General features: G+C 38.0%; 1 protein-coding gene across 4 annotated transcripts in view; it reads right to left on the bottom strand.

The window, feature by feature from the left end:
• Positions 1-27,800, bottom strand: part of ABLIM2 (actin binding LIM protein family member 2) — a 470,688-nt gene that overhangs the window by 161,642 nt on the left and 281,246 nt on the right. For all 4 annotated transcript variants that reach the window (XM_053704171.1, XM_053704169.1, XM_053704170.1 and 1 more), the window contains exons 5-8: positions 5,611-5,737; positions 3,231-3,324; positions 1,579-1,666; positions 588-646 (exon numbers count right to left, since the gene is read on the bottom strand). In XM_053704171.1, the coding sequence (XP_053560146.1) occupies positions 588-646; positions 1,579-1,666; positions 3,231-3,324; positions 5,611-5,737 (368 nt within the window). The remainder of the gene's footprint in view (positions 1-587; positions 647-1,578; positions 1,667-3,230; positions 3,325-5,610; positions 5,738-27,800) is intronic.

Raw genomic sequence — 27,800 nt, forward strand, 5'->3', positions numbered from 1 at the left:
CAATGGACAGACTTTAACGAAAATCAACCCGATCCAATATTGGATCGGGTTGATTGACACCGCGTGTGCTGTCGGCATTTATCGATGTGCGGGGGACATGATACGCAATATCGGATCATGTCCGCTCGCACATTAATAAATAGGCCCCATTGGCTGTGTGGAATATAACAGTGTTCTGTACTTCCATTTCTAACAGGCACTGAAAAGCTCTCAATTTCAAAATGGAATTACAGGAAAAGGGGATAAAATAAATAATGAAAGTATATTGCAGAAATGTATATATATATATATATATATATATATATATATATATATATATATATATATACAGTATATCTCTCTCTCTCTATATATATATATACAGTATATCTCTCTCTCTCTCTCTCTCTCTCTCTCTCTCTATATATATATATATATATACATATACATATACATACATATACACACACACATACGATTTATCATTTTATATTACCATCTTAAATTGTTTAATGTCCCTTTGATACAAATTCTACCATATGCATCCTTCTATTCCATCATATGTATAGAATACAACATGTGTAATAAAAGCATTATGTGGAATTTACTTTATTTCTCTCTTCAGTTTTGGCTGCTTGTCTGCACACTGGGTGCCATATTGTAGTACCTGCAGGAAAAGAAACAAATAAAACACTCAACAAATTTTTACATTACAGTATTCAACAACTTGCCTTTGAAAATAAGACATATGGCCAATAATTATTGTTCAAGGGCAACGTATGCATCTTCCCAGTAGCAGATCTACTCAACAGAGGGCCACAAGGTAACTCAGTGGTATGCAATAGTAATAATAATAGTAATAATATACTTGCTTCTCTGTATAATGATTCTGAGTATAGATGTAACATATCAGCCAGCAACCTGCACTAATAAAAGGCTCCAAGGCATTAGGATTATGCACATTCTGCCCAAGCCTATGTATAGGGGTCGATTTATCAACCCCTTCTGCAGGCTTTGCCTGTCTATGACTGCAGGTTCTCACAAGAAAATCTGCTGTCCGTATTTAACAAGCAGCGGTCATCAGACGCTGCTTCCCTAACCTTTCGACACCTCTTAGGTGGAAAATTTCAAACTCCCCGGGCTCAACCGACCAGGGAGATTGACAGCTCCTGCCCGCCCCTGTGATTGGCTGTGCGCGGGCAGGGGGCGGGATTGCACGCAAGCGCAAAATAGCGCTCATGTGCAATGCTAAATTCCGGCAGTGGAATTTAGTCTGCCAGAGGCGAGCTGTGGTGGACAGGAGCACGTATGTGAGCCCCTGTCCGCTGCAACTTGATAAATCGACCCTATAGACTGGCTACTATAGGCCCCCTCAGCACTTGGGCCCTTGTGCCGCTGCACCTACTGCTCCAATGGTAGTTCCGCCCCTGTATCTTCAATTTTTCAATATGAATAAGTTTAAAGGGGGTTATGGAAAATGCTATAAAAACTGTTATCAATTTGAATGTCTTCTGTTTAACGTTTAGATAATATATGTAGATTTAGGAATATCATTCTACAGAATACTCAACAGAGAATATTAGAATTGAACACTTTTACCTTGAAGGTACATCTCTTCACCTTCTGCAAAAATCTGACTGCATCTGACACATCGAGCACAGGTTGGGTGATAATGTTTATCTCCAGCCTACATAACAAATATCATGAGTTATTAATTCTAACATCTTATTCTAAATAAAATGCATTGCAATTCAATAAATTGACATTGACGCCTAGAATGTGCAGTAATTTACTGACTCTGTGGAGCTCATTTTCCAACTCTGAGGGTACATAGAGATTAAATTCATTTGTCTCTACAGTAATTGTATATTTCCAGCCCAGAGCCTTCTGTAAGTTATATTGTTGGTTGTGCTTTGCAAGTGATTTATTTGTGCAATATCCAGCAGCAGCAGCAGTTGCCAGCTACATGCCTGGATCCTTACTGCATTTAGCAGCAATGAAAGATAATCTCCTGTACTCTGCAGCATAACCAACATTGTTATATTAATATACTTTATAACATTTAAACCTTCTAAATGTCTGCCTGTTTCTAAGCCACTACAGACAACCTCTTATCACATGCTTTTTTATTAGCTTTTCACAACATGGCAGTGCTAGTTCATGGGAGCCATATAGATAACATTGTGCTCTCTCCAGTGGAGTTGTGCAGGACACAGCACTAACTGGCTAAAATGCAAGTCAATAGATAATAAATAAATAGTCATGTGATCAGAGGGCTGTCAGAAGATGAGTAGATACAAGGTAATCACAGAGGTAAAAAGTATATTAATATAACCGTGTTGGTTATGCAAAACTGGTGAATGGGTAATAAAGGGATTATCTATCTTTTTAAACAATAACAATTTTGGAGTTGACTGTCCCTTTAAATGTGTGCCCTTGACACATGTGGGTGTCGGGGGGGGGGGGGGCAGAGGGCAAATGCTCCCCCCTGCAGTTCTGCTCCTTAAATATAAACATAACCACCCATTTGAGTTAATATTTTAATGCAAATGAGACAGCATCTTTAAAATTATGTGCAACCCATGTGTTAACAATCAACATTCTCCTGCTGAACATGTTGCTTCTGATATTATGTTTAGGGTATTATTTTTTTCTTTCCCCCAGAAGAAAATGTCTTCATTTGCCCAAACACATTTCAGCAAATACCTTAAAGGGACACTGAACCCAAATTTTTTCTTTCGTGATTCAGATAGAGCATGCAATTTTAAGCAACTTTCTAATTTATCAATTAATCAATTTATCAATTTTCCTTCATTCTCTTGCTATCTTTATTTGAAAAAGAAGGCATCTAAGGTTTTTTTTTGGTTCAGCACTCTGGACAGCAGGTTTTTATTGGTGGATGAATTCATCCACCAATAAGCAAGGACAACCCAGGTTGTTCACCAAAAATGGGCCGGCATCTAAACTTACATTCTTGCATTTCAACTAAAGATACTAAGAGAATAAAGAAAATTTGATAATAGGAGTAAATTAGAAAGTTGCTTAAAATTCCATGCTCTATCTAAATCACGAAAGAGAAAAATTGGGTTCAGTGTCCCTTTAATCATAGACTATAGTTAGACATGTCTTTTATTATGTTACTGACTTGCACAAGCTTTACCAGTTAACATAGCTTTACAAATATATCTACAGTACTTAACAAAATATCTAATAATAAAACTTTCCATTGGAATTTTTTTATTTTTTTTTACCTCTAGAACTTTTCCTGTGATGTATTTCTCACAATGGTCACATTTTATGCCATACTTGGTGTGATAGTCCATTTCACAATAAGGTATTCCATCTCTGAAATACACAAGTAGTTAAGTACACACATTCGTTAGAAAAGTCGTCCATCCAAGAGAATGCAACAGTTTGCTTGACAAGAAATTCCTACCTAGTGTAGAAACGTAGAATAAATATAATACTCATCTAAACTGTTTTCACAGATCAGTGTGTATATGTTTGCTTAGTCAAGTTCCTACATTATAACCATTGTTTATAACAAAAGCTAGGTTTAGGAAGCTCCACCAATAGGTTTAGGAAGCTCCACCAATAGGTTTAGGAAGCTCCACCAATAGGTTTAGGAAGCTCCACCAATAGGTTTAGAAAGCTTCACCAATAGGTTCAGAAAGCTTCACCAATAAGTTCAGAAAGCTCCACCAATAGGTTCAAAAAGCTCCACCAATAGGTTTAGAAAGCTTCACCAATAGGTTCAGAAAGCTTCACCAATAGGTTCAAAAAGCTCCACCAATAGGTTCAGAAAGCTCCACCAATAGGTTCAGAAAGCTCCACCAATAGGTTTAGAAAGCTCCACCAATAGGTTTAGAAAGCTCCACCAATAGGTCTAGAAAGCTCCACCAATCGGTTCAGAAAGCTCCACCAATAGGTTCAGAAAGCTCCACCAATAGGTATAGAAAGCTCCACCAATAGGTTCAGAAAGCTCCACCAATAGGTATAGAAAGCTCCACCAATAGGTATAGAAAGCTCCACCAATAGGTATAGAAAGCTCCACCAATAGGTTCAGAAAGCTTCACCAATAGGTCTAGAAAGCTCCACCAATAGGTTCAGAAAGCTCCACCAATAGGTATAGAAAGCTCCACTAATAGCTTCAGAAAGCTTCACCAATAGGTCTAGAAAGCTCCACCAATAGGTTCAGAAAGCTCCACCAAAAGGTTCAGAAAGCTCCACCAAAAGGTTCAGAAAGCTTCACCAATAGGTCTAGAAAGCTCCACCAAAAGGTTCAGAAAGCTCCACCAAAAGGTTCAGAAAGCTCCACCAATAGGTTCAGAAAGCTCCACCAATAGGTTCAGAAAGCTCCACCAAAAAGTTCAGAAAGCTCAATTAATAAATTCAGAAAGCTCCACCAATGGTGCACACATGCCTCTTGCTGTATTACACATCAATTCAAGCACTAAGTGATCTATTTATGAAGATATGTAACAAATCAATGTGATTCATAGTTAGATGCGTGTGCCCTCTTATCCAGTTGGTTCACATACTGAGAAAGCCCTCTTGCTCTTATTATTAGCTTTGCTCCTTAGCATAGTGACATAAGTGAGGCAGTGACAGCACCGCGGCGCTAGTAATCATTGGGGGACTGTAATTTGGAGATGCAGCCAAGGAATAATCATTTTTATGTCAATGTACAACCTGGCACATTGCTAAAAGGTATACGAAAACCAATTGATTTATCAACCAGAAACCACCGCACTAGGTTTTTGCATAGCTGTCCTAGACAATAGGGTTGAAATACTTCAAGCTCGTATTTTTTCCTGCCACAAACCTGTGCCTGGGGAAGTGTTGTGTATGTGCCAGGTACGGGTTCCTTCTGTGTGTACATGTGACTTAAATAGCAAGTGTTTGAATTTCACACACATTCTTCACCAGCTTGATTTTACTATAGGAAACACCATATTAACTTTCACTGAGCTGCTCGGTATCTGTGATAGTTAGTAACATTATTGAGAACACAAATTGCTTTTCATACAAGGTTTATTATGCAAAATAAAACAATGTTCACTAGTCTTCTTTTATTGAATAATTTCACATGAATGTTCCCATGTCTCAAAAATAGCTTAGCCTATCACTAAGATACATTCCCTACTTAGGCCAAATTTTAACAAAGAACACTACTTCAACTATAGACACATTTAGTGGTCTTTTGAACTAGTACCTTTGAACTTTTGGGAGAAGTTATGAAACCTGGGAGGACAAATTACTCTCTTTAAGAGCAGAATAAAACGATTACCATGTTGGCTGAAGAACAGAGACCATATAACAGTTAATTAAGTTATTAGTTATATGTTACGCATTGTTTACTTATATGTACAGAATTGGAATAGGACTTGTCTAGTTTGCACTACAAGATTTACTTTGAATTGTAACAATTGTTTTCTGTAACCGTTTAACAGAAAAGTTATCTAATTGTAATTTTCACCTTCTTGGAAAACACATGTAGTAGACAATTGTTACTAATTTGTATTAGAAAATAAAGAAAATTTAATAAAAATAATATCTATTATATTTCAATTAATAGATATAATTCACATTAACATGATTCCATTTGTCTACTGGGTCTGATTGGCTTACTTGCTTATATACTCTGCCTTCAAAAGTATTCCACATGTTTTGCATTTGAAACAGTCCAAATGCCAGTGTTTTTCCAATGCGACCAAGGACTGTCCATTTTTTATTTCTAACCCGCATCCACCACAGTCTGTAAGGGATAAAAATAAAATAAATGTTAAAATGCTACTCAATATATTTTTTATTTTATCCTATATATCCTGATTTTAGAAAACAATGCAATATTTCTTAAGCATTTTCATAAAATGGATCACGACTCTCTTCACTTGAATAAATGGCGTGATCAAATCCAATGATGCACTTACAAGCACTGAATTATTTCCCCTTGGTAACAGATTTCCTTGGTGATAATAATTTTTGTATAAAATATGTTAGTTATTCTTCAGCAGTTTTGAATCATTTTATTAACCCTTGCAAGGCATGCTTTGCAAAACAAATGCACAAACAAAAAAAGTCGTTCTCTTAGCTATAATAAGATCATTGTCATTGTTTGCTTGTCCCTTTGAGAGTGTCATACAAATGTCAGAACACAGCTGTTGGCTGCTAAATTAAGTTTATAAACTAAGAGGATTGTTCATTTAAAAAACAAATTTAAATATATGTGTTTGATGTTTTTAATAAACATATTCTGCTTCTGCCTATTTTGAAAGCAATCCATATTTTGGACTATAAAACCATAAAAAGAAAATAATGTATGCATTAAGATAACCACAGTGTTACAAACTATACAAAAACATCTGATGTCACATAAAGGGATAGTGTGTTTTGTGTATTTAATTCGAATTTCTGACAATAACAATCTTGGAAACATTAGTTGACACACACAATATAATGCTCAGTAAAAAAAAGCTGACAATTTATCTACACGCCAGAGAGTTTTTTCAGAATCAGGCCCTAAATAGTGACCTTTGAGTGTACTCTAAAAGCTTTGCCAGTTTGATTGGGTTGTGGTTTCAATGACCAGAAACATCCATTTCATATACAAAAATAAACCAAAAGGAGCTGTTTCTCATACATTTTAAACTCTGTAGATGGTATAACAAGTCACTGTAAACACATTAAGATAAAACCAATTTTACAATACCACCATGATTTTGTTTTTCCTCCTGTACCTGCAGCTCTCTTTAAACCCATTCTCTTATTTTAACCCATTACTAACCCTAGTTAAATTACAAGAATTTTAAGCTAATTACACCTAATCTAAGTCCCCTAATAAAATAACAAAGCCCCCCAAAATAAAAAAATGTCCCTACCCTAAACTAAATTACAAAAAGTAATCAGCTCTATTACCAGCCCTTAAAAGGGCCTTTTGTGGGACATTGCCCCAAAGTAATCAGCTCTTTTCCCTGTAAAAAAAAAAGAACAACCCCCCCATTACAACCCACCACCCACACACCGTACTCTAAAACCCACCGTATCCCCCCTTAAAAAAACTTAAGTCTAACCCCCAAGTGGTCCTTACCTGTCCTGAAGACCAGCGGAGAAGGTCCTGTTCCAGGCGGAGAAGTCTTCTTCCAGGTGACGACCTCTTCTTCTTCCAGGAACCAGCCGGCGCGGAGCGGAGGAGTTGAAGACCGATGACCACGGAGCTGAAGACCGTCCTCTCTGGAACTGAAGACCAGCGATGCAGGAACTGAAGATCGGCAACGCTGGAACTGAAGACCGGAGCCATGGAGCGTGGAGGATCCTCTTCATACGATCGCTGCCGTACACTGAATAGTAATTCAAGGTACGCGATTAAAAATGGCGTCCCTTAAATTCCTATTGGCTGATTTGAGCCTTCAAATTCAAATCAGCCAATTGGATAAAAGCTACTTTAATTCTATTGGCTGATTTGAATAACCAATAGAATAAGAGCTACTGTAATTCTATTGGCTATTCTAATCAGCCAATAGAATTACAGTAGCTCTTATTCTATTGGCTATTCAAATCAGCCAATAGAATTAAAGTAGCTTTCATCCGATTGGCTAATTTGAATTTGAAGGCTCAAATCAGCTGATAGGAATTCAAGGGACGCCATTTTTAATCGCGTACCTTGAATTCCTATTCAGTGTACGGCGGCGATCGAATGAAGAGGATCCTCCACGCTCCATGGCCCCGGTCTTCAGTTCCAGCGTCGCCGATCTTCTTTTCCTGCATCGCCGGTCTTCAGTTCCAGAGAGGACGGTCTTAAGTTCTGCGGTCATCAGTCTTCAACTCCTCCGCGCCGGCTGGTTCCTGGAAGAAGAAGAGGTCGCCGCCTGGAAGAAGACTTCTCCGCCTGGAACAGGACCTTCTCCGCCGGTCTTCAGGACAGGTAAGGACCACTTGGGGGTTAGACTTAGTTTTTTTTAAGGGGGGGTAGGGTGGGTTTTAGAGTAGGGGTGTGTGGGTGGTGGGTTGTAATGGGGGGGTTGTTCTTTTTTTTACAGGTAAAAGAGCTGATTACTTTGGGGCAATGCCCCACAAAAGGCCCTTTTAAGGGCTGGTAATAGAACTGATTACTTTTTGTAATTTAGTTTAGGGTAGGGACATTTTTTTTATTTTGGGGGGCTTTGTTATTTCATTAGGGGGCTTAGATTAGGTATAATTATCTTAAAATTCTTGTAATCTTTTTTATTTTTTGTAAATTAGTGTTTTTTTTTGTAATTTAGTTTAGTGTATTTAATGATATTTTAGTTTAGATAATTGTAGTTTATTTAATTAATTTATTGATAGTGTAGGAGTATTTGTAACTTAGGTTAGGATTTATTTTACAGGTAATTTGGTAATTATTTTAACTAGGTAGCTATTAAATAGTTATTAACTATTTAATAGCTATTGTACCTAGTTAAAATAAATACCAAGTTACCTGTAAAATAAATATAAACCCTAAAATAGCTAAAATGTAATTATTAGTTATATTGTAGCTATATTAGGGTTTATTTTATAGGTAAGTATTTAGATTTAAATAGGATTAATTTAGTTAATATTATTAATATTATTTAGATTTATTTTAATAATACTTATGTTAGGGGGTGTTAGGGTTAGACTTAGGTTTAGTGGTTAATAATTTTAATATAGGTGGCGGCGGTGTAGGGGGATTAGATTAGGGGTTAATCATTTTAATATAGGTGGCGGCGGTGTAGGGGGATTAGATTAGGGGTTAATCATTTTAATATAGGTGGCGGCAGTGTATCGGGATTAGATTAGGGGTTAATCATTTTAATATAGGTGGCGGCGGTGTAGGGGGATTAGATTAGGGGTTAATCATTTTAATGTAGGTGGCGGCGGTGTAGGGGCTCACATTAGGGGGTTATCATTTAAATGTAGGTGGCGGCGGGGTAGGGGCTCACATTAGGGGGTAATGTAGTTTAAATAGGTGGCGGCGGGGTAGGGGCTCACATTAGGGGTAATGTAGTTTAAATAGGTGGCAGGGGCTCACATAAGGGGGTAATGTAGTTTAAATAGGTGGCGGCGGGGTAGGGGCTCACATTAGGGGGTAATATATATAATATAGGTGTTGGCGGTGTAGGAGGCTCACATTAGGGGGTGATACAGTTAATATAGGTGGCGGCAGGGTCCGGGAGTGGCGGTTTAGGGGTTAATATATTTATTATTGACTTAGGTTTAGTGGTTAATAATTTTAATATAGGTGGCGGCGGTGTAGGGGGATTAGATTAGGGGTTAATCATTTTAATATAGGTGGCGGAGGTGTAGGGGGATTAGATTAGGGGTTAATCATTTTAATATAGGTGGCGGTGGTGTATCGGGATTAGATTAGGGGTTAATTATTTTAATATAGGTGGCGGCGGTATAGGGGGATTAGATTAGGGGTTAATCATTTTAATGTAGGTGGCGGCGGTGTAGGGGCTCACATTAGGGGGTTATCATTTAAATGTAGGTGGCGGCGGGGTAGGGGCTCACATTAGGGGGTAATGTAGTTTAAATAGGTGGTGGCGGGATAGGGGCTCACATTAGGGGTAATGTAGTTTAAATAGGTGGCAGGGGCTCACATAAGGGGGTAATGTAGTTTAAATAGGTGGCGGCGGGGTAGGGGCTCACATTAGGGGGTAATATATATAATATAGGTGTCGGCGGTGTAGGAGGCTCACATTAGGGGGTGATACAGTTAATATAGGTGGCGGCAGGGTCCGGGAGTGGCGGTTTAGGGGTTAATATATTTATTGTTAGGAGTGAGAGGGGGGAATGCAGATAGACGGGTATACGTGCCGGGCTATGTTTGGGAGGCGTGTTAGACAGTAACGGGAGATTTAATATTTTAGTCATTTTTTGTAGGGGGCAGCATTTTCTAAAGTTCCGTAAGTCACTGGCAACTCCAGAAATTTGTACTTACGCAGATTTCTGGACATCGCTAGTCTGGCAGACTTACGGCACTTTAGCAACTGCCGGCACCGTATATGTGATAACTCGCTGTGCGAGCTGAAACTACGGGTGGCGCAGGTTTCCACGCTTGCGACGAAACCTGCGCCGTATATCGGATCGCGCCCCAGGTATCTGACTGCATATGGAACCGGGTTCCATGTGAAGGCAAATGTCTGATTGTTACAGACAGTGACACTGTGTGTGTCACCGTCTGTAATGATCAGCTTTTTGTGCTGGTGGGAGGTGTGGAAAGGAAGGCGCAGAGGTGGAGGGAGTGGGAGGGGCTTTACACTACAGAATTTCTTTTAAGGGAGAGCTAGGGATGGGAATCTACACTACAGAAAAAGGGGAATTGGAAGGGGGGCATAATTAATGATCGTGGGGAGGGGGCACCACTACACTACAGAAAAAAAAAAAATTATAATAAAAATAAAAAAACTGGGTACTGGCAGACAGCTGCCAGTACCTAAGCTGGCCACTGCTAGTAAGAGGGGGAGGGTTAAAGATCTGTTTGGGGGGATCAGAGTGGTGGGAGGGTTGAGGAGTGATTACTACACTGTGAGGACAAAAATGCTGGCGACCAGCAGTGGGAGGGAGGGTGAGGAAGGTAAGAGAGCTGTTTGGGAGGGATAAGGTAGGGATTAGGGAGTGGGAGGTGTCAGATGGGATAGTAATCTCTACTCTGCATCAAAAATTAACTTTATAAGATAACTGATTAACCCATTCACAGCATTCTAATTGCCAAAAAGCATAACAAAAGCCATGCATGTCTGCTATTTCTGAAAAAGGGGATCCCAGAGAAGCATTTATAACTATTTGTCATATGACTGCAGTAGTTGCGTGTAAATAATTTCAGTGAGAAACCCAAAGTTTGCCAAAAAGTTAACAATTTTTTTTTATATGATCATATCTGGCAGTCATATAGTGGCATCAAATATATATATATATATATATTTTTTTTTTTTTTTTTCATAGGTAAATCAAAAAATCTGTTTAATCAGAGTGATAGAAAAAAATCTCTGGTACTGGGCAAGTTTTTCTCTAAAATTCTCGGTAGCAAAGTTGTAAAAGTTACTTAACTTATTTAACTAATGTATAAAAGCCCTGAGGAATAATATAGAGCAATGCAGCCACTGCAAAAACATATAGTTCCTGCTTTGTAATGTGCACCATATGGCTTGTCAAGAAGACCACAATATAATTATACTGTGAATGTGCAACACTTCTGTCTCGAGGTGCAATAATACTTTAACTCCAAAATGGCGGCACCTTGTATAAAGATGTAGAGCTTCACTAACAAGCACTTGTGAAGGTGTAAAATAAGTGAAAGGCTTTGAAAAGAACTGCAGACACAGGAGGAAAAACAATATACAGGGAGTGCAGAATTATTAGGCAAGTTGTATTTTTGAGGATTAATTTTATTATTGAACAACAACCATGTTCTCAATGAACCCAAAAAACTCATTAATATCAAAGCTGAATATTTTTGGAAGTAGTTTTTAGTTTGTTTTTAGTTTTAGCTAATTTAGGGGGATATCTGTGTGTGCAGGTGACTATTACTGTGCATAATTATTAGGCAACTTAACAAAAAACAAATATATACCCATTTCAATTATTTATTTTTACCAGTGAAACCAATATAACATCTCAACATTCACAAATATACATTTCTGACATTCAAAAACAAAACAAAAACAAATCAGTGACCAATATAGCCACCTTTCTTTGCAAGGACACTCAAAAGCATGCCATCCATGGATTCTGTCAGTGTTTTGATCTGTTCACCATCAACATTGCGTGCAGCAGCAACCACAGCCTCCCAGACACTGTTCAGAGAGGTATACTGTTTTCCCTCCTTGGAAATCTCACATTTGATGATGGACCACAGGTTCTCAATGGGGTTCAGATCAGGTGAACAAGGAGGCCATGTCATTAGATTTTCTTCTTTTATACCCTTTCTTGCCAGCCACGCTGTGGAGTACTTGGACGCGTGTGATGGAGCATTGTCCTGCATGAAAATCATGTTTTTCTTGAAGGATGCAGACTTCTTCCTGTACCACTGCTTGAAGAAGGTGTCTTCCAGAAACTGGCAGTAGGACTGGCAGTTGAGCTTGACTCCATCCTCAACCCGAAAAGGCCCCACAAGCTCATCTTTGATGATACCAGCCCAAACCAGTACTCCACCTCCACGTTGCTGGCGTCTGAGTCGGACTGGAGCTCTCTGCCCTTTACCAATCCAGCCACGGGCCCATCCATCTGGCCCATCAAGACTCACTCTCATTTCATCAGTCCATAAAACCTTAGAAAAATCAGTCTTGAGATATTTCTTGGCCCAGTCTTGACGTTTCAGCTTGTGTGTCTTCAGTGGTGGTCGTCTTTCAGCCTTTCTTACCTTGGCCATGTCTCTGAGTATTGCACACCTTGTGCTTTTGGGCACTCCAGTGATGTTGCAGCTCTGAAATATGGCCAAACTGGTGGCAAGTGGCATCTTGGCAGCTGCACGCTTGACTTTTCTCAGTTCATAGGCAGTTATTTTGCGCCTTGGTTTTTCCACACGCTTCTTGCGACCCTCGCTTCAGAAGCTTTGCAATTTTAAGAGTGCTGCATCCCTCTGCAAGATATCTCACTATTTTTGACTTTTCTGAGCCTGTCAAGTCCTTCTTTTGACCCATTTTGCCAAAGGAAAGGAAGTTGCCTAATAATTATGCACACCTGATATAGGGTGTTGATGTCATTAGACCACACCCCTTCTCATTACAGAGATGCACATCACCTAATATGCTTAATTGGTAGTAGGCTTTCGAGCCTATACAGCTTGGAGTAAGACAACATGCATAAAGAGGATGATGTGGTCAAAATACTCATTTGCCTAATAATTCTGCACTCCCTGTAATGTAGAAACATTGCTATTTTAGCTGAACTTGTTATTAATGTGTCATTAACCAATACGCACATAGGACACAACCAAAGAAAAATAAAACAGTTTTGTCGGTTACGACCCGCGTAGCTAACGCTGGCTTTTTTCTGGCCGCACCTTTTAAATAACTCTGGTATTGAGAGTCCACAGAATGGCTGCGTTAGGCTCCAAAAAAGGAGCGTAGAGCATATTTAACGCCACTGCAGCTCTCGATACCAGAGTTGCTTACGGACGCGGCCAGCTTCAAAAACGTGCTCGTGCACGATTCCCCCATAGGAAACAATGGGGCTGTTTGAGCTGAAAAAAACCCTAACACCTGCAAAAAAGCCGCGTTCAGCTCCTAACGCAGCCCCATTGTTTGCTATGGGGAAACACTTCCTACGTCTGCACCTAACACTCTAACATGTACCCCGAGTCTAAACACCCCTAACCTTACACTTATTAACCCCTATTCTGCCGCCCCCGCTATCGCTGACCCCTGCATATTATTATTAACCCCTAATCTGCCGCTCCATAAACCGCCGCTACTTACATTATCCCTAGGTACCCCTAATCTGCTGTCCCTAACACCGCCGACCCCTATATTATATTTATTAACCCCTAATCTGCCGCCCACAACGTCGCCTCCACCTGCCTACACTTATTAACCCCTAATCTGCCGACCGGACCGCACAGCTATTATAATAAAGTTATTAACCCCTAATCCGCCTCACTAACCCTATAATAAATAGTATTAACCCCTAATCTGCCCTCCCTAACATCGCCGACACCTAACTTCAAACATTAACCCCTAATCTGCCGATTGGAGCTCACCGCTATTCTAATAAATGTATTAACCCCTAAAGCTAAGTCTAACCCTAACACTAACACCCCCCTAAGTTAAATATAATTTAAATCTAACAAAATTAATTAACTCTTATTAAATAAATTATTCCTATTTAAAGCTAAATACTTACCTGTAAAATAAATCCTAATATAGCTACAATATAAATTATAATTATATTATAGCTATTTTAGGATTAATATTTATTTTACTGGTAACTTTTTATTTATTTTAACCAGGTACAATAGCAATTAAATAGTTAAGAACTATTTAATAGCTAAAATAGTTAAAATAATTACAAAATTACCTGTAAAATAAATCCTAACCTAAGTTACAATTAAACCTAACACTACACTATCAATAAATTAATTAAATAAAATACCTACAATTACCTACAATTAAACCTAACACTACACTATCAATAAATTAATTAAATACAATACCTACAAATAACTACAATGAAATAAACTAACTAAAGAACAAAAAATAAAAAAGAACTAAGTTACAAAAAATAAAAAAATATTTACAAACATAAGAAAAATATTACAACAATTTTAAACTAATTACACCTACTCTATCAATCAGCCAATCAGATTGAGCTCGCATTCTATTGGCTGTTCCGATCAGCCAATAGAATGCAAGCTCAATCTGATTGGCTGATCGGATCAGCCAATCGGATTGAACTTGATTCTGATTGGCTGATTCCATCAGCCAATCAGAATTTTCCTACCTTAATTCCGATTGGCTGATAGAATCCTATCAGCCAATCGGAATTCGAGGGACGCCATCTTGGATGACGTCCCTTAAAGGAACCGTCATTCATCGGGAAGTCGTCGTCGGAAGAAGATGGGTCCGCGGTGGAGGTCTTCAATATGGAGCTGGTCCTCATCGGATGAAGATAGAAGATGCCGCTTGGAAGAAGATGGTTGCCGGTCCGGATCTACTATTCTTCCCGGATAGGATGAAGACTTTGGAGCCTCTTCTGGACTTCTTCAGCCGTCGGATGATGGATGTCTAGCCCCCGCTTGGGCTTAGATGAAGATATCGGAGCCAGGACGGATCGGTGTGATACCCGGTGAGGTGAAGACAAGGTAGGAAGATCTTCAGGGGCTTAGTGTTAGGTTTATTTAAGGGGGGTTTGGGTTAGATTAGGGGTATGTGGGTGGTGGGTTGTAATGTTGGGGGGGGTATTGTATGTATTTTTTTACAGGAAAAAGAGCTGAATTTCTTGGGGCATGCCCCGCAAAGGGCCCTGTTCAGGGCGGGTAAGGTAAAAGAGCTTTGAACTTTTGTAATTTAGAATAGGGTAGGGCATTTTTTATTTTGGGGGGCTTTGTTATTTTATTAGGGGGCTTAGAGTAGGTGTAATTAGTTTAAAATTGTTGTAATATTTTTCTTATGTTTGTAAATATTTTTTTATTTTTTGTAACTTAGTTCTTTTTTATTTTTTTGTACTTTAGTTAGTTTATTTCATTGTAGTTATTTGTAGGTATTGTATTTAATTAATTTATTGATAGTGTAGTGTTAGGTTTAATTGTAACTTAGGTTAGGATTTATTTTACAGGTAATTTTGTAATTATTTTAACTAGGTAGATATTAAATAGTTCTTAACTATTTAATAGCTATTGTACCTGGTTAAAATAAATACAAAGTTACCTGTAAAATAAATATAAATCCTAAAATAGCTATAATATAATTATAATTTATATTGTAGCTATATTAGGGTTTATTTTACAGGTAAGTATTTAGTTTTAAATAGGAATAATTTATTTAATAAGAGGTAATTTATTTCGTTAGATTTAAATTATATTTAACTTAGGGGGGTGTTAGTGTTAGGGTTAGACTTAGCTTTAGGGATTAATACATTTATTAGAATAGCGGCGAGATTCGGTCGGCAGATTAGGGGTTAATAATTGAAGTTAGGTGTCGGTGATGTTAGGGAGGGCAGATTAGGGGTTAATACTATTTATTATAGGGTTATTGAGGCGGGAGTGAGGCGGATTAGGGGTTAATAACTTTATTATAGTAGCTGTGAGATCCGCTCGGCAGATTAGGGGTTAATAAGTGTAGGCAGGTGGAGGCGACGTTGAGGGGGGCAGGTTAGGGGTTAATAAATATAATATAGGGGTCTGCGGTGTTAGGGGCAGCAGATTAGGGGTACATAGTTATAATGTAGCTGGCGGCGGCGTGCGGACGGCAGATTAGGGGTTAATAAATATAATATAGGGGTCGGCGGTGTTAGGGGCAGCAGATTAGGGGTACATAAGTATAACGTAGGTGGCGGTCGGCAGATTAGGGGTTAAAAAAATGTAATCGAGTGGCGGCGATGTGGGGGGACCTCGGTTTAGGGGTGCATAGGTAGTTTATGGGTGTTAGTGTACTTTAGAGCACAGTAGTTAAGAGCTTTATAAACCGGCGTTAGCCCAGAAAGCTCTTAACTACTGACTTTTTTCTGCGGCTGGAGTTTTGTCGTTAGAATTCTAACGCTCACTTCAGCCACGACTCTAAATACCGGAGTTAGAAAGATCCCATTGAAAAGATAGGATACGCAATTGACGTAAGGGGATCTGCGGTATGGAAAAGTCGCGGCTGAAAAGTGAGCGTTAGACCCTTTCCTGACTGACTCCAAATACCGGCGGTAGCCTAAAACCAGCGTTAGGAGCCTCTAACGCTGGTTTTCACGGCTACCGCCAAACTCCAAATCTAGGCCTTAATGTGGCGCAATAATGCTAGCACAGAATATTGAAATATTGCGCCTGTGTTAACTTGCACTTGTATTACAAGTTGAAAGTAAACGAGACAGCACGAGTCGGGTTAGCGTGACTGAAGTCCTCGTATAAAGGGTTAGAGCTAAATAAAGAGTTTCATCAAAACAACATAAATGTATACTTATGTATATATGTGTACACAACATATGTATACATGTGTATTTATATGTGTATATATGTATACACATATATACACATTGGAGCCCTTTCCAGTCAAATACCTGAAACCAATAAAAATAATTTTAAAACAATATTAATATTTAATAATGTGTTTTAGTGTGTATTTACTGTAATTATTTTACATTCCAATGTTCTTCACATAGCAGAAAATGTTCTATGTATTTTTAAATATATATATATATCTATATATATATATATATATATATATATATATATATATATATATATATATATATATATATATATATACATACATACACATACACACACACCATGTAAAGATAGGGCTGATGCGAGTATCAACAAAAGCCAAAGGGGCCTATTTATCAAGCCGTCAACTGCAAATATGCTGGAATTCCGCAGCGTAATTGTGGCGAGCTTAATTCGCCTTATTTATCAAAGCCTACAAACCTGCAAAAGTAGAATTTTGTGACGTAACATACAATCCGCCGGCCTCAGTCCGACACAGATCCATGCTTACGTCACTACAGATGTTCCGAATGCAAATTCGGCACTATCTGACTACTTTTACCATTTATCAAATATCTACCAGGTACGCTCGCCACTGTTGCGGCCCAGCGTACCTGGTTTTCAATCCGCCACCCTGGAGGCGGCGGATGCCATAGGAATCAATGGGAGTCTGAAAGCAGCGAAAGTTTATGTTTGCTGCTGCCCGATATCCCATTGATTCCTATGGGAGAATAAAAGTTATGTTTACACCTAACACCCTAACATGTACCCCGATCCTAACCACCCATAATCTGCCCCCCCCTACACCGCTGCCACCTACATTATACTTATTAACCCCTAAACTGCCCCCCCTACACCGCTGCCACCTACATTATACTTATTAACCCCTAATCTGCCACCCGACACCGCCGCCACCTACATAAAAGTATTAACCCCTATCCCGCCGCTCCTGGAGCCCACCGCAATGAAATACATTTATTAACCCCTAAACCGCCAGCCCCCTACATCGCCATAAACTAAATTAACCTATTATACCTAAACCTAACAACCTGCTAACTGTACATTAAATATTAACTCATCCCTATCTTATAATAAATTTAAACTTTCCTTTAGATTTAAATTAAACTATATTAAACTACTAATTAACCTATTCTAACTATTATAATAAAATTGCATTAAACTATATTAAATTAATAATTAATCTAACCTAACTTTTATACTAAAATTACATAAAATTACAAAATAAAATAACTATATTATAACACCTAACCCTACTTAAATTATTTAATTCTACACTAAAAAATTACAAAGTTACAAAAAACTAAGTTACAAAAAATAACAAACACAAAGTTACACAAAAATATAAACACTAAATTAAAAAAAATAAAAAAGAAATTATCAAAGCTTTAAACTAATTACACCTAATCTAAGGGCCCTATGCAAATAAAAAGGCCCTTCCAAAATAAAAAAAACCCTAGCCTACAATAAACTACAAATAGCCCTTAAAAGGGCCTTTTGCGGGGCATTGCCCCAAAGTAATCAGCTCTTTTACCTGTAAAAAAAAATACAAATACCCCCCAACAGTAAAACCCACCACCCACACAACCAACCCCCCAAATAAAATACTATCTAAAAAAACCTAAGCTCCCCATTGCCCTGAAAAGGGCATTTGGATGGGCATTGCCCTTAAAAGGGCATTTAGCTCTATTGCAGGCCCAAGTTCTAATCTAAAACTAAAACCCACCCAATAAACCCTTAAAAAAATCCTAACACTAACCCCAGAAGATTTACTTACAGTTTTGAAGATCCGACATCCATCCTCCAAGAAGCTGGGAGAAGTCCTTAATGAAGCGGCCGAAGGTCTTCATCCAAGCCCGCAGATGTCTTCATCCATCTGGCACGGAGCGACTCCATCTTCAAGACATCTGACGCGGAGCTTTCTTTTCCTTCCGACGACTACCGACGAATGAAGGTTCCTTTAAATGACGTCATCCAAGATGGCGTCCCTTAGATTCCGATTGGCTGATAGAATTCTATCAGCCAATCGGAATTAAGGTTGAAAAAATTCTATTGGCTGTTACAATCACTGCGCATCAGACTTCAGGATCATATAAGAAATATTAAAAACGCTGCTAAAGATTTGGAAAACGGCAAAATGATCTCCTCAGTGGCATCCCATTTTCTTTCATACGACCGTTCGAACCCAGAGACCTGAAATGTCAGGGAATTGAAAAAATTTCCCTAGGAATTAGGGGGGGCAAATTGGAACAAGCACTATTGAGAGCAGAATGTAGATGGATATATCTACTCAACTGTGTTCATCCGCAAGGTATGAACAGAACAATTATTATTGTTTCTTATGAACATAACAATTTTTTACTGGTACACAAGAACAGCCTCTATATAGTGAATATTTTGTATTATACTCTTCCTATACTCATGGCTGATCATCCCCTTCATCAGTAGTATCTGAATATGGCATCTTCCTTGACTAGTTTAATTTCACCTGGTCACTGATCAAGCTAACACTTGGAATAATGCCCCAGGCATCCCTGATACACATAAGCACGTTGCCCTCCCCCCCATTCCCTTCCCCTCTTTTTGCCTCCCGTACTGTGAGGTTACTGTACCATTCAATACCATTTACACCTTTGACACTTCTTATTATCATTTCACAGTATAGCACAGTTTATCATTGTATTTCAGTTTTGACCACCCAATTGTTTTTTCACTCAACCAACGGATATTTTCCCTTTTCCTAGCACCAATACCCTACTTTATAAGGTCATCACTTGTACTTTGCTAATATTCATACATATAGTATTCACCACGCCACCTTGTATTAAGTTTAATATTATTTTTGGTTCTTGCACAAGAATCATCCATTATAAATTCACACATCAGTTTGTGATTCACTATTATCTCGGCACATTTTACTCACTTCTTTTTTTCTTTTTATTCCCCCTGAATAATGATGTCACAATTAAAACCTGCCTTACTAAAAGATCACCAGAGTACCAAATGGGAGTCTATTTTTATATTACCCTGTTGAAACACGTTCACTCCCGTGCTGTAGTTATCCAACACCCTTATGGACGGATGAACACACTTGGCTGTTCTAGTACAGCCATATAACTTGCCTCTCTGATTATTCTTAATCGCTAGGGTTCCAATAGTAAACATTGGTCCTAAATTGTATGTAAGTTGCCAGGCAACGACTTGGATACAGTTGATAGAACTCAATCTGTTATACACCCCCCCCATGGGAACCAATCAGAAGGCTGAGATACCGTATGTCACTCGATATATAGCCTATAAATATCCAGCATGAAGGCGGGCGCCCCACCTTTGACAAAGCCGAAAGGCGAAACATATCAGGGCTAACAGGGATTCTTTGTCTCTTTTTTAAAAAACAGTAGTGTAAATGAGTGTGTTTCTGTATTAGACTCGATTAATTCTACAAAGGACCTAACCGCTGATAAGATTGGCTGATGATATATGTTACCGCACTTAGCTTAACAAGCAGCATTATATTTAAGAAATTCTCAGCAATTGGGTTACTATTATCCCAGTATGGGGATAGCTTAAAATGACTTCAGTTATCGTAATAGTTTACACACTATTAAACGCTAACCTGGGAAGCTAATTAGTTCAGCCAGTATTTGAAAACCCGAACTATTGCAGCATTACGTTTCACCTGTGATAGCCTCCAGTAATTGCGGGGCTGCCCTTACAGACGGTGGGAGTTACACAATAGTGGATGACATTGTTATTTATTACTATACTAAACCATATTTGTATCTATTACACAATCCCACTACAGCGCGTTTGTATTACTATTTAATCAAGGACATTAGCACTGAAGTTGTTGGCATTTTGAATTGTGGCTTGAACTTTAGATGAAACATGACAAATTGATCGCTACCATGCCTCACAGCTTAATATATTTAAAGTAACAACGCTGCTCATATCTAGTATTGCTAAAAATATTACTAACTACAGGTGTGCACGTTTTCAACCACAAATACCTATAAAAGTTGATGTGGAGTTCAGTTATCATAAAACGCTAACCTGGGAAGTTAATTAGTTTAGCCACTATTTGAAAACTTGAACTATTGCAGCATTACGTTTTACCTGTGAGAACCTCCAGTAATTTCGGGGCTGCCTTTATAAACGGGGGGGGGGGGCAGGGAGTTACATAATAGTGGATGACATTGTTATTTATTACTATACTAAAGCATACTTGTATCTACTACACAATCCCACTACAGTCCGTTTATATTACTATTTAATTAAGGACATTAGCACTGAATTTGTTATAGCTTGAACCTTAGATGAGACATTACAAATTGACTACTACCACGTCTCCCAGCTCGATATATTTAAAGTAACAACGCTGCTCATATCCAGTATTACTAAAAGTATCACTAACTGCAGGTGTTCACGTTCTCAACTATAAATACCTAGAAACGCACTCTCATAAACCAGGGGCCATGCCCAACAGAATAACCAGCTCTAATTACTCAGGTACCTACTACTTTCAGGGCAGATCTGGTATATGGTGCAAATTAGTCACCAGTGGATAACATTATTATTCTGTCTATAAAGAGGCACACACCAATTTGTTACACAATCCTATTCCACCTCTTTCCAATAATTATTGGGTAAAAGGTACAAGTACTGCAAATGTTGGTACCGTAAGTGACAGTTCAATCTCAGATGTGAGGTTGCCAATAGGCCCATATCTTAGCCACCTGGTATCCACCATAGAATATAATCCAAGACAATGCTGCTCACAATCAGCAGTGAAGTAACACAGGCTCATTGCCTAAGTATATGCACCTAACAGCAACATATGTGAACTATGGAGAATTTACTCTCCCTTCCATTTCTGCTATAATTCTAGATTAGAAACATCTACATTAGGATTCTGACAGGATGGTAATGTAGGCACCTCCATACAACTTTGAACTGGGACAGTTGGAGATACTTGAACCAATGCTATAGGGTACCCTATTAGTACCCTTTGGTACTAAGCACTGAGAACTAATATAAGAGAATCTCACCTCCTAACAGCAGTTTGTACTATATTCCATATAGTGATGCGTCCAGCACGCTAGAGTATCACTCTAGAATGACTTCTACCACCTACAAGCCGAGTACACCCCATCTTGGTTAGAGATCTCCACCTCCCACTTCAAGTAGCTGTACACCCTTGATCAATAGTGTGCACAGCACTACCACATCAACTGCACACCATTTAGACCACTAGCAATCCTAGAATTTAGTGCAGGACCCTACTGACCTTTTTAGGGACAGTTCCCCTACTCCAGGGGACCACTACTGATGTCCATAGTTCCATTACTCCAACACAGGCAGCTGTATTCACTGGACCTTATAATTATCCTGTACTGAAAATATACTCCTTCAGGTTAGGTCCTTTATTAGACTTTACCCAAGGGTATTTACCTTTATCCAAGAGATATTCATCTACTGGGTTTTTACCCTTACCAGTTATCCACTCAGTCTATCACACTGTGGTTTTATTTCTATTTGTTTTAATTTTCATATATTAAAAGTTCATACTTTTCAATTGCCTCACAGTTGAATTTTTCTGTCTGCTCCCTCCATATGTACAGCACCACGGTCCCCCCTAGCATACATTACTTTACTCTTTCTCCCCTGTATTCCCAGGGGCATTGAATATAGGGTTATTGGGACACATCCCTTGTAGTGCCATTGCTATTTCTTCTTGCCCTTCTAGAATCAAGGGCTATTTAAGCCAGGAGATGGAAACAGATTGCTATCTGACGAAGCCCCAAAGATGGCCCATTAAGGGGAGGGGTGAAACGCGTCATCATTCCCACAATCGATACTCACCTGTTAGCTGACTGGTTGGATGTGAACCAAGCCCTCCATGCTGTGTTTCCGTTTGTTTGTTTGACGAGTGGAACCAAGTGCTTGTGAGCGGATGCAGGAGATGAGCCTAATCACAGTTGCGGGGAGGAACACTTGCTCAATGTGAAAGCACAGTGCCAGTGGTAACTACACAGCCCGGACACGGGATCCTGGAAAAACCTCAATGAAGGCGGTATCAGGGTAATTTGCCCCACTACCGAGGAGTTGTGAGTTGAAAGGCTTACTCTGTGCTGCACAGAAACTGTCTGTATATATTTTTCCCTGTTGGATCTTGGAGTGTGCTCCATATACTTACTTCAAGCAATTTTATGAATTTGTCTACATCTGGGGCATTTAAAAGAGAGCGTGCTGTGGCACTTCAGTGCTCTCCGGCTCTTCTTATTATCACACACTGACTGTCTATCTAAGTGTAAATTCCAATGTTTTGGCATGTCATAGAATATTTATGTTATGTATAGTATACAATGTAACAGACGTCTGTTTAGGCAATTATTGCATTATCAACTGCACTCTTCGTTTATGTATCGGCTACACAGTATCATTCTGTAAAAGGAATTTCACTGAGCTTTATTGAAGCTGTAATAAACTTATGTTGTTTTTAGTGCAGCCTGTGTCTGTGTCACACTTTGGCTTTTGTTAATACTCGCATCAGCCCTATCTTTATATGGTGTATATTTATATTATTTTGTGACTGCTTGCACATCTACACCAGGTGTATTTCACCATAGCCCCCCCTTTTTTTTAGTGCCAACTTCCCTGTCAATTTGTTTATATTTATATATATATATATATATATAGGTATATCACAAAAATAGATCATATACTGTGTGTATACATTATATATATATATATATATATATATATATATATATATATATATATATATATATATATATATATATATATATATATATATATATATATATATATATATATACATATATATATATATATACACAATTATTTAAAAATAAATAGAAACTTTTTAGAACATTTTATTCTATGTCAAGGACATTGGAATGTAAAATATTCATCACTGCCTTCAGGTTAGGGCAGTGTCAGGTTAGCGCTCAAGTGTTATTTTTTTTAGTTTGCAAGCTCCATTAAAGTTAGTGCGCTTTCCCTTACTTTCAACTTGTAATATGCATTAAAAGTTTACTTCTGGCGGTGTTTGAGGGTGAGCAAAAGTGCTAAATAGCGAACCATATGTAATCTACCCCTATGCTTTAAAATAAATTTGAGGCTCATGAAACCAAAAGTAAGAACATCATCTATTTTAACCACTTAAAGAGAAATTCTAATATAAAAATAAAATTCTATCGGCTAGATTACGAGTTTTTGTCGGTAAGGCTTGCGGGGCTAACGAGCAGTTTCAGCTCACCGCTTACCTACAGTAACGCTGGTATTACGGGGTTTTTTAAACCCGGCGTTAGTCGCAGAAAAGTGAGAGAAGAGCAAAATTTTGCTCCACATCTCACCTCAATACCAGCGCTGCTTAAGTCAGCGGTGAGCTAGCTAAACGTGCTCGTGCACGATTTCCCTATAGGAATCAATGGGGCAGAGCCGGCTGAAAAAAAAACTAACACCTGCAAAAAAGCAGCGTTCAGCTCTTAACGCAGCCCCATTGATTCCTATGGGGAAATAAAATTTATGTCTACACCTAACACCCTAACATGAACCCCGAGTCTAAACACCCCTAATCTTACACTTATTAAACCCTAATCTGCCGCCCCCGACATCACCGACACCTGCATTATAATTATTAACAAAGGCACCAAAATACTGTAGCGATCTCACCGGAATAATCAAGGAGAGAGATTTGTTAATTAAAAAGTTCCATTTATTTCATCAGGTTAAAAATCGAGAAAAAGGACACAGCTAAGCAGAAAATACAGCTGACGCGTTTCCTGCCTCAGGGGCAGTTCATCAGAGCTGGGAAACAAGCGTCACTCACAGCTGTTAAATCTGAACAGAAGGAGGTATATTCAACCAATCACCAGAATTCAATCTGTAGTCACATAGATTTAACTCATTCATTACCTCCATTCTGTTATGTATCTTAGTAAACATAGATATATATGCAACATTTTATAACAACTATAGTGAAAACTTTTTTTTAAAAATAGTGCAATGTAAAAAAGTTAATTAATTGGACAACCTTATATAAATACAAGATATTCATGATGACGTGTTTAAATTTCAATAATGGTGGGAAACATCCATGTAGGCAATGGTGATATGCAAATGCATAATCGTGGTATATAAGTTAAATGCCATTTAAATATATTCATTTACAATTTTTAACACCATGTAAACTTTAATATTCCCCATCATATTGAAATATCTTAATAACTAAATTTCAAAAGAAGAATACTATTGGAGAGAATGATATTAAATATTAAATCATAAAATACATTAAATACAATCCAACAGCTTTTATATGTGAATCACTCCTTTATTTATACTCAACTATTTTAGTCCTCCTTATCAATAAAGAGTTTCACATCACTGATCTTATTGATACCATTAGGGAAACCTGTTTTTAATGTGTAAATCCAGAAGATTTCTTTCCTACTTAGTGCCTGGTATCTATCTCCACCTCTAGCTCCTAGAGAGACATGTTCTATGCCCTGGAAAATAAAGTGATCAAAATTACTGCCATGTAATGCAAAATGTTTGGCCACCGGTGTTTTAGGTATCTCAGCCTCTATAGATAACAAATGTTCTCTTATCCTGTCTTTTAATAATCTTGAGGTGAGTCCTACGTACTGAAAATTACACCAAAGACCGGTAATGAGGTAAATAACATAGGTTGAATTACAATCTATTCGATCTCTGATATTATATATTTTGCCTGTGTTAGTTGAGGTGAAATTATCACCCATTTGAACATATTTACAACACTTGCATGGCTTGCCTCCACATCTATAAAAAACAACTTTCTTTGATAGACAATATTTATTTTTTCTCCTGTCACTAAGGTCTATCTTAGAACCAAAATTTGTCATCACCTTTTCTTCAATGGTCTCAGATTTTCGTGAGACAAAGTTGCACATAGTTGAAATAGATTTCAAGTCTTTGTCACTCTCTAATATTGGTAACCCTTTTCTTATAATGTTACATATATCATTATATTGTCTACTGTATTTGGTTAAAAAATGTATGCCAGTTCTATCTGTATTCTTTCTGATGTTATCATTTAATAAATTCTCTCTATTATAGTGTGAGACTTGTTCAGATAATTTCCTTAGATTAGAATGATCATAGCCCCTTTCTATCAGTCGTGATGTTAAATCATTGGCATGCTTCCAGTAATTTTCTATACTGGTGCAGTTGCGTCTCAACCTTATGTATTGCCCTTTAGGTATTCCCTTTTTGAGATGTGATGGATGTAATGAATCAGCTCTTAGGATGGTGTTACCTGTTATTTCTTTTCTGTACACTTCAGTAACCACTTTCTCTTCAGAATGACAGATTAAGACATCTAGGTAAGGTATGTTATTCTCAGAAGTCTCAAATGTGAATTTCAAGTTACCTGTGTTGTCATTCAGGTAACCCAGAAATTCCTCTAATGCTTCATTTGAACCATCCCAGACAAGCAGGATATCATCAATGTACCTAGTGTACATTTTGATATTATCCTTGTACTTATTATTAATGTTGAATATGATCTCCATTTCAAAATTTGCAAGATATAAGTTTGCATACGAGGGGGCAAATTTAGCCCCCATCGCAGTTCCCCTAAGTTGTAGAAAAAACTCACCATTAAAGATAAAATAAATGTGCTCTAACAGAAAAGAAATTGCTTCTATGATAAAGGCAATTAAATTAGTGTCATATTCTGAATATTTCTCTAGCATCCTTTTAACTGCATTAATCCCCAACTCATGTGGAATACATGAGTATAAGGATATTGCATATATAGTTACAAATTTGTAACCATTTCTCCATGTAAAATTATGTAACAATCTCAGCAGATGCTTCGTGTCTCTCAAAAAGCCTGGTAATGTCTGCACAACTGGCTGTAGTTGTGCATCAACCCATTGTCCCAATCTTTCCCCCAAGGAGCCAATAGCTGAAATAATTGGTCTCCCTGGGGGATTCACTAGGGACTTGTGTACTTTGGGTAGGATCTTAAATACTGGTACTCTAGGTGTATCTACATAGACAAACTCCCCGGTTTTGACTGAAAGTATAGAGTTCTCCATTCCTAAATCTAGTAAGTGTTTTAATTCCCTTTGGTATTTTTCTGTTGGATTAAATGTCAATTTTTTATAGGTTTTTTCATCTCCTAATTGTCTATATACTTCTGTGAGATATTGTTCCTTATTGAGCACTACTATTGAGCCCCCCTTATCCGAGTTAACAATCACCAGATTGGCGTCCCTTCAATTCCGATTGGCTGATAGAATTCTATCAGCCAATCGGAATTAAGGTAGAAAAAATCCTATTGGCTGATCCAATCAGCCAATAGGATTGAGCTCGCATTCTATTGGCTGTTCCAATAATTTAATTATAGTGTAGTGTTAGGTGTAATTGTAACTTAGGTTTATTTTTATTTTACAGGTCAATTTGTATTTATTTTAGCTAGGTAGCTATTAAATAGTTAACTATTTAATAACTATTGTACCTAGTTAAAATAAATACAAAGTTGCCTGTAAAATTAAAAATAAACCCTGAGCTAGCTACAATGTAACTATTAGTTTTATTGTAGCTAGCTTAGGGTTTATTTTATAGGTAAGTATTTAGTTTTAAATAGGAATAATGTAGTTAATTAAAGTTATTTTATTTAGATTTATTTAAATTATATTTAAGTTAGGGGGGGTGTTAGGGTTAGGGTTAGTCTTAGATTTAGGGGTTAATACATTTAATATAGTGGCGGCGATGTTGGGGGCGGCAGATTAGGGGTTAATAAATGTAGGTAGGTGTCAGCGATGTTAGGGACGGCAGATTAGGGGTTAATAAAATGTAACTAATGTTTGCGAGGTGGGAGTGCGGCGGTTTAGGGGTTAATATATTTATTAAAGTGGCGGCGATATCCGGTCGGCAGATTAGGGGCTAAAAATTTTATTTAAGTGTTTGCGATGTGGGGGGGGGGATCGGTTTAGGGGTTAATAGGTAGTTTATGGGTGTTAGTGTACTTTTTAGCACTTTAGTTAAGAGTTTTATGTTACGGCGTTAGCCCATAAAACTCTTAACTACTGACTTTTAAATGCGGTACGAGTCTTGACAGGAGAGGTTCTACCGCTCACTTTTTCCAAGACTCGTAATA

This window comes from Bombina bombina, chromosome 2 (genome assembly GCF_027579735.1).
Source record: "Bombina bombina isolate aBomBom1 chromosome 2, aBomBom1.pri, whole genome shotgun sequence".
NCBI classification, from domain to species: Eukaryota; Metazoa; Chordata; class Amphibia; order Anura; family Bombinatoridae; genus Bombina; species Bombina bombina.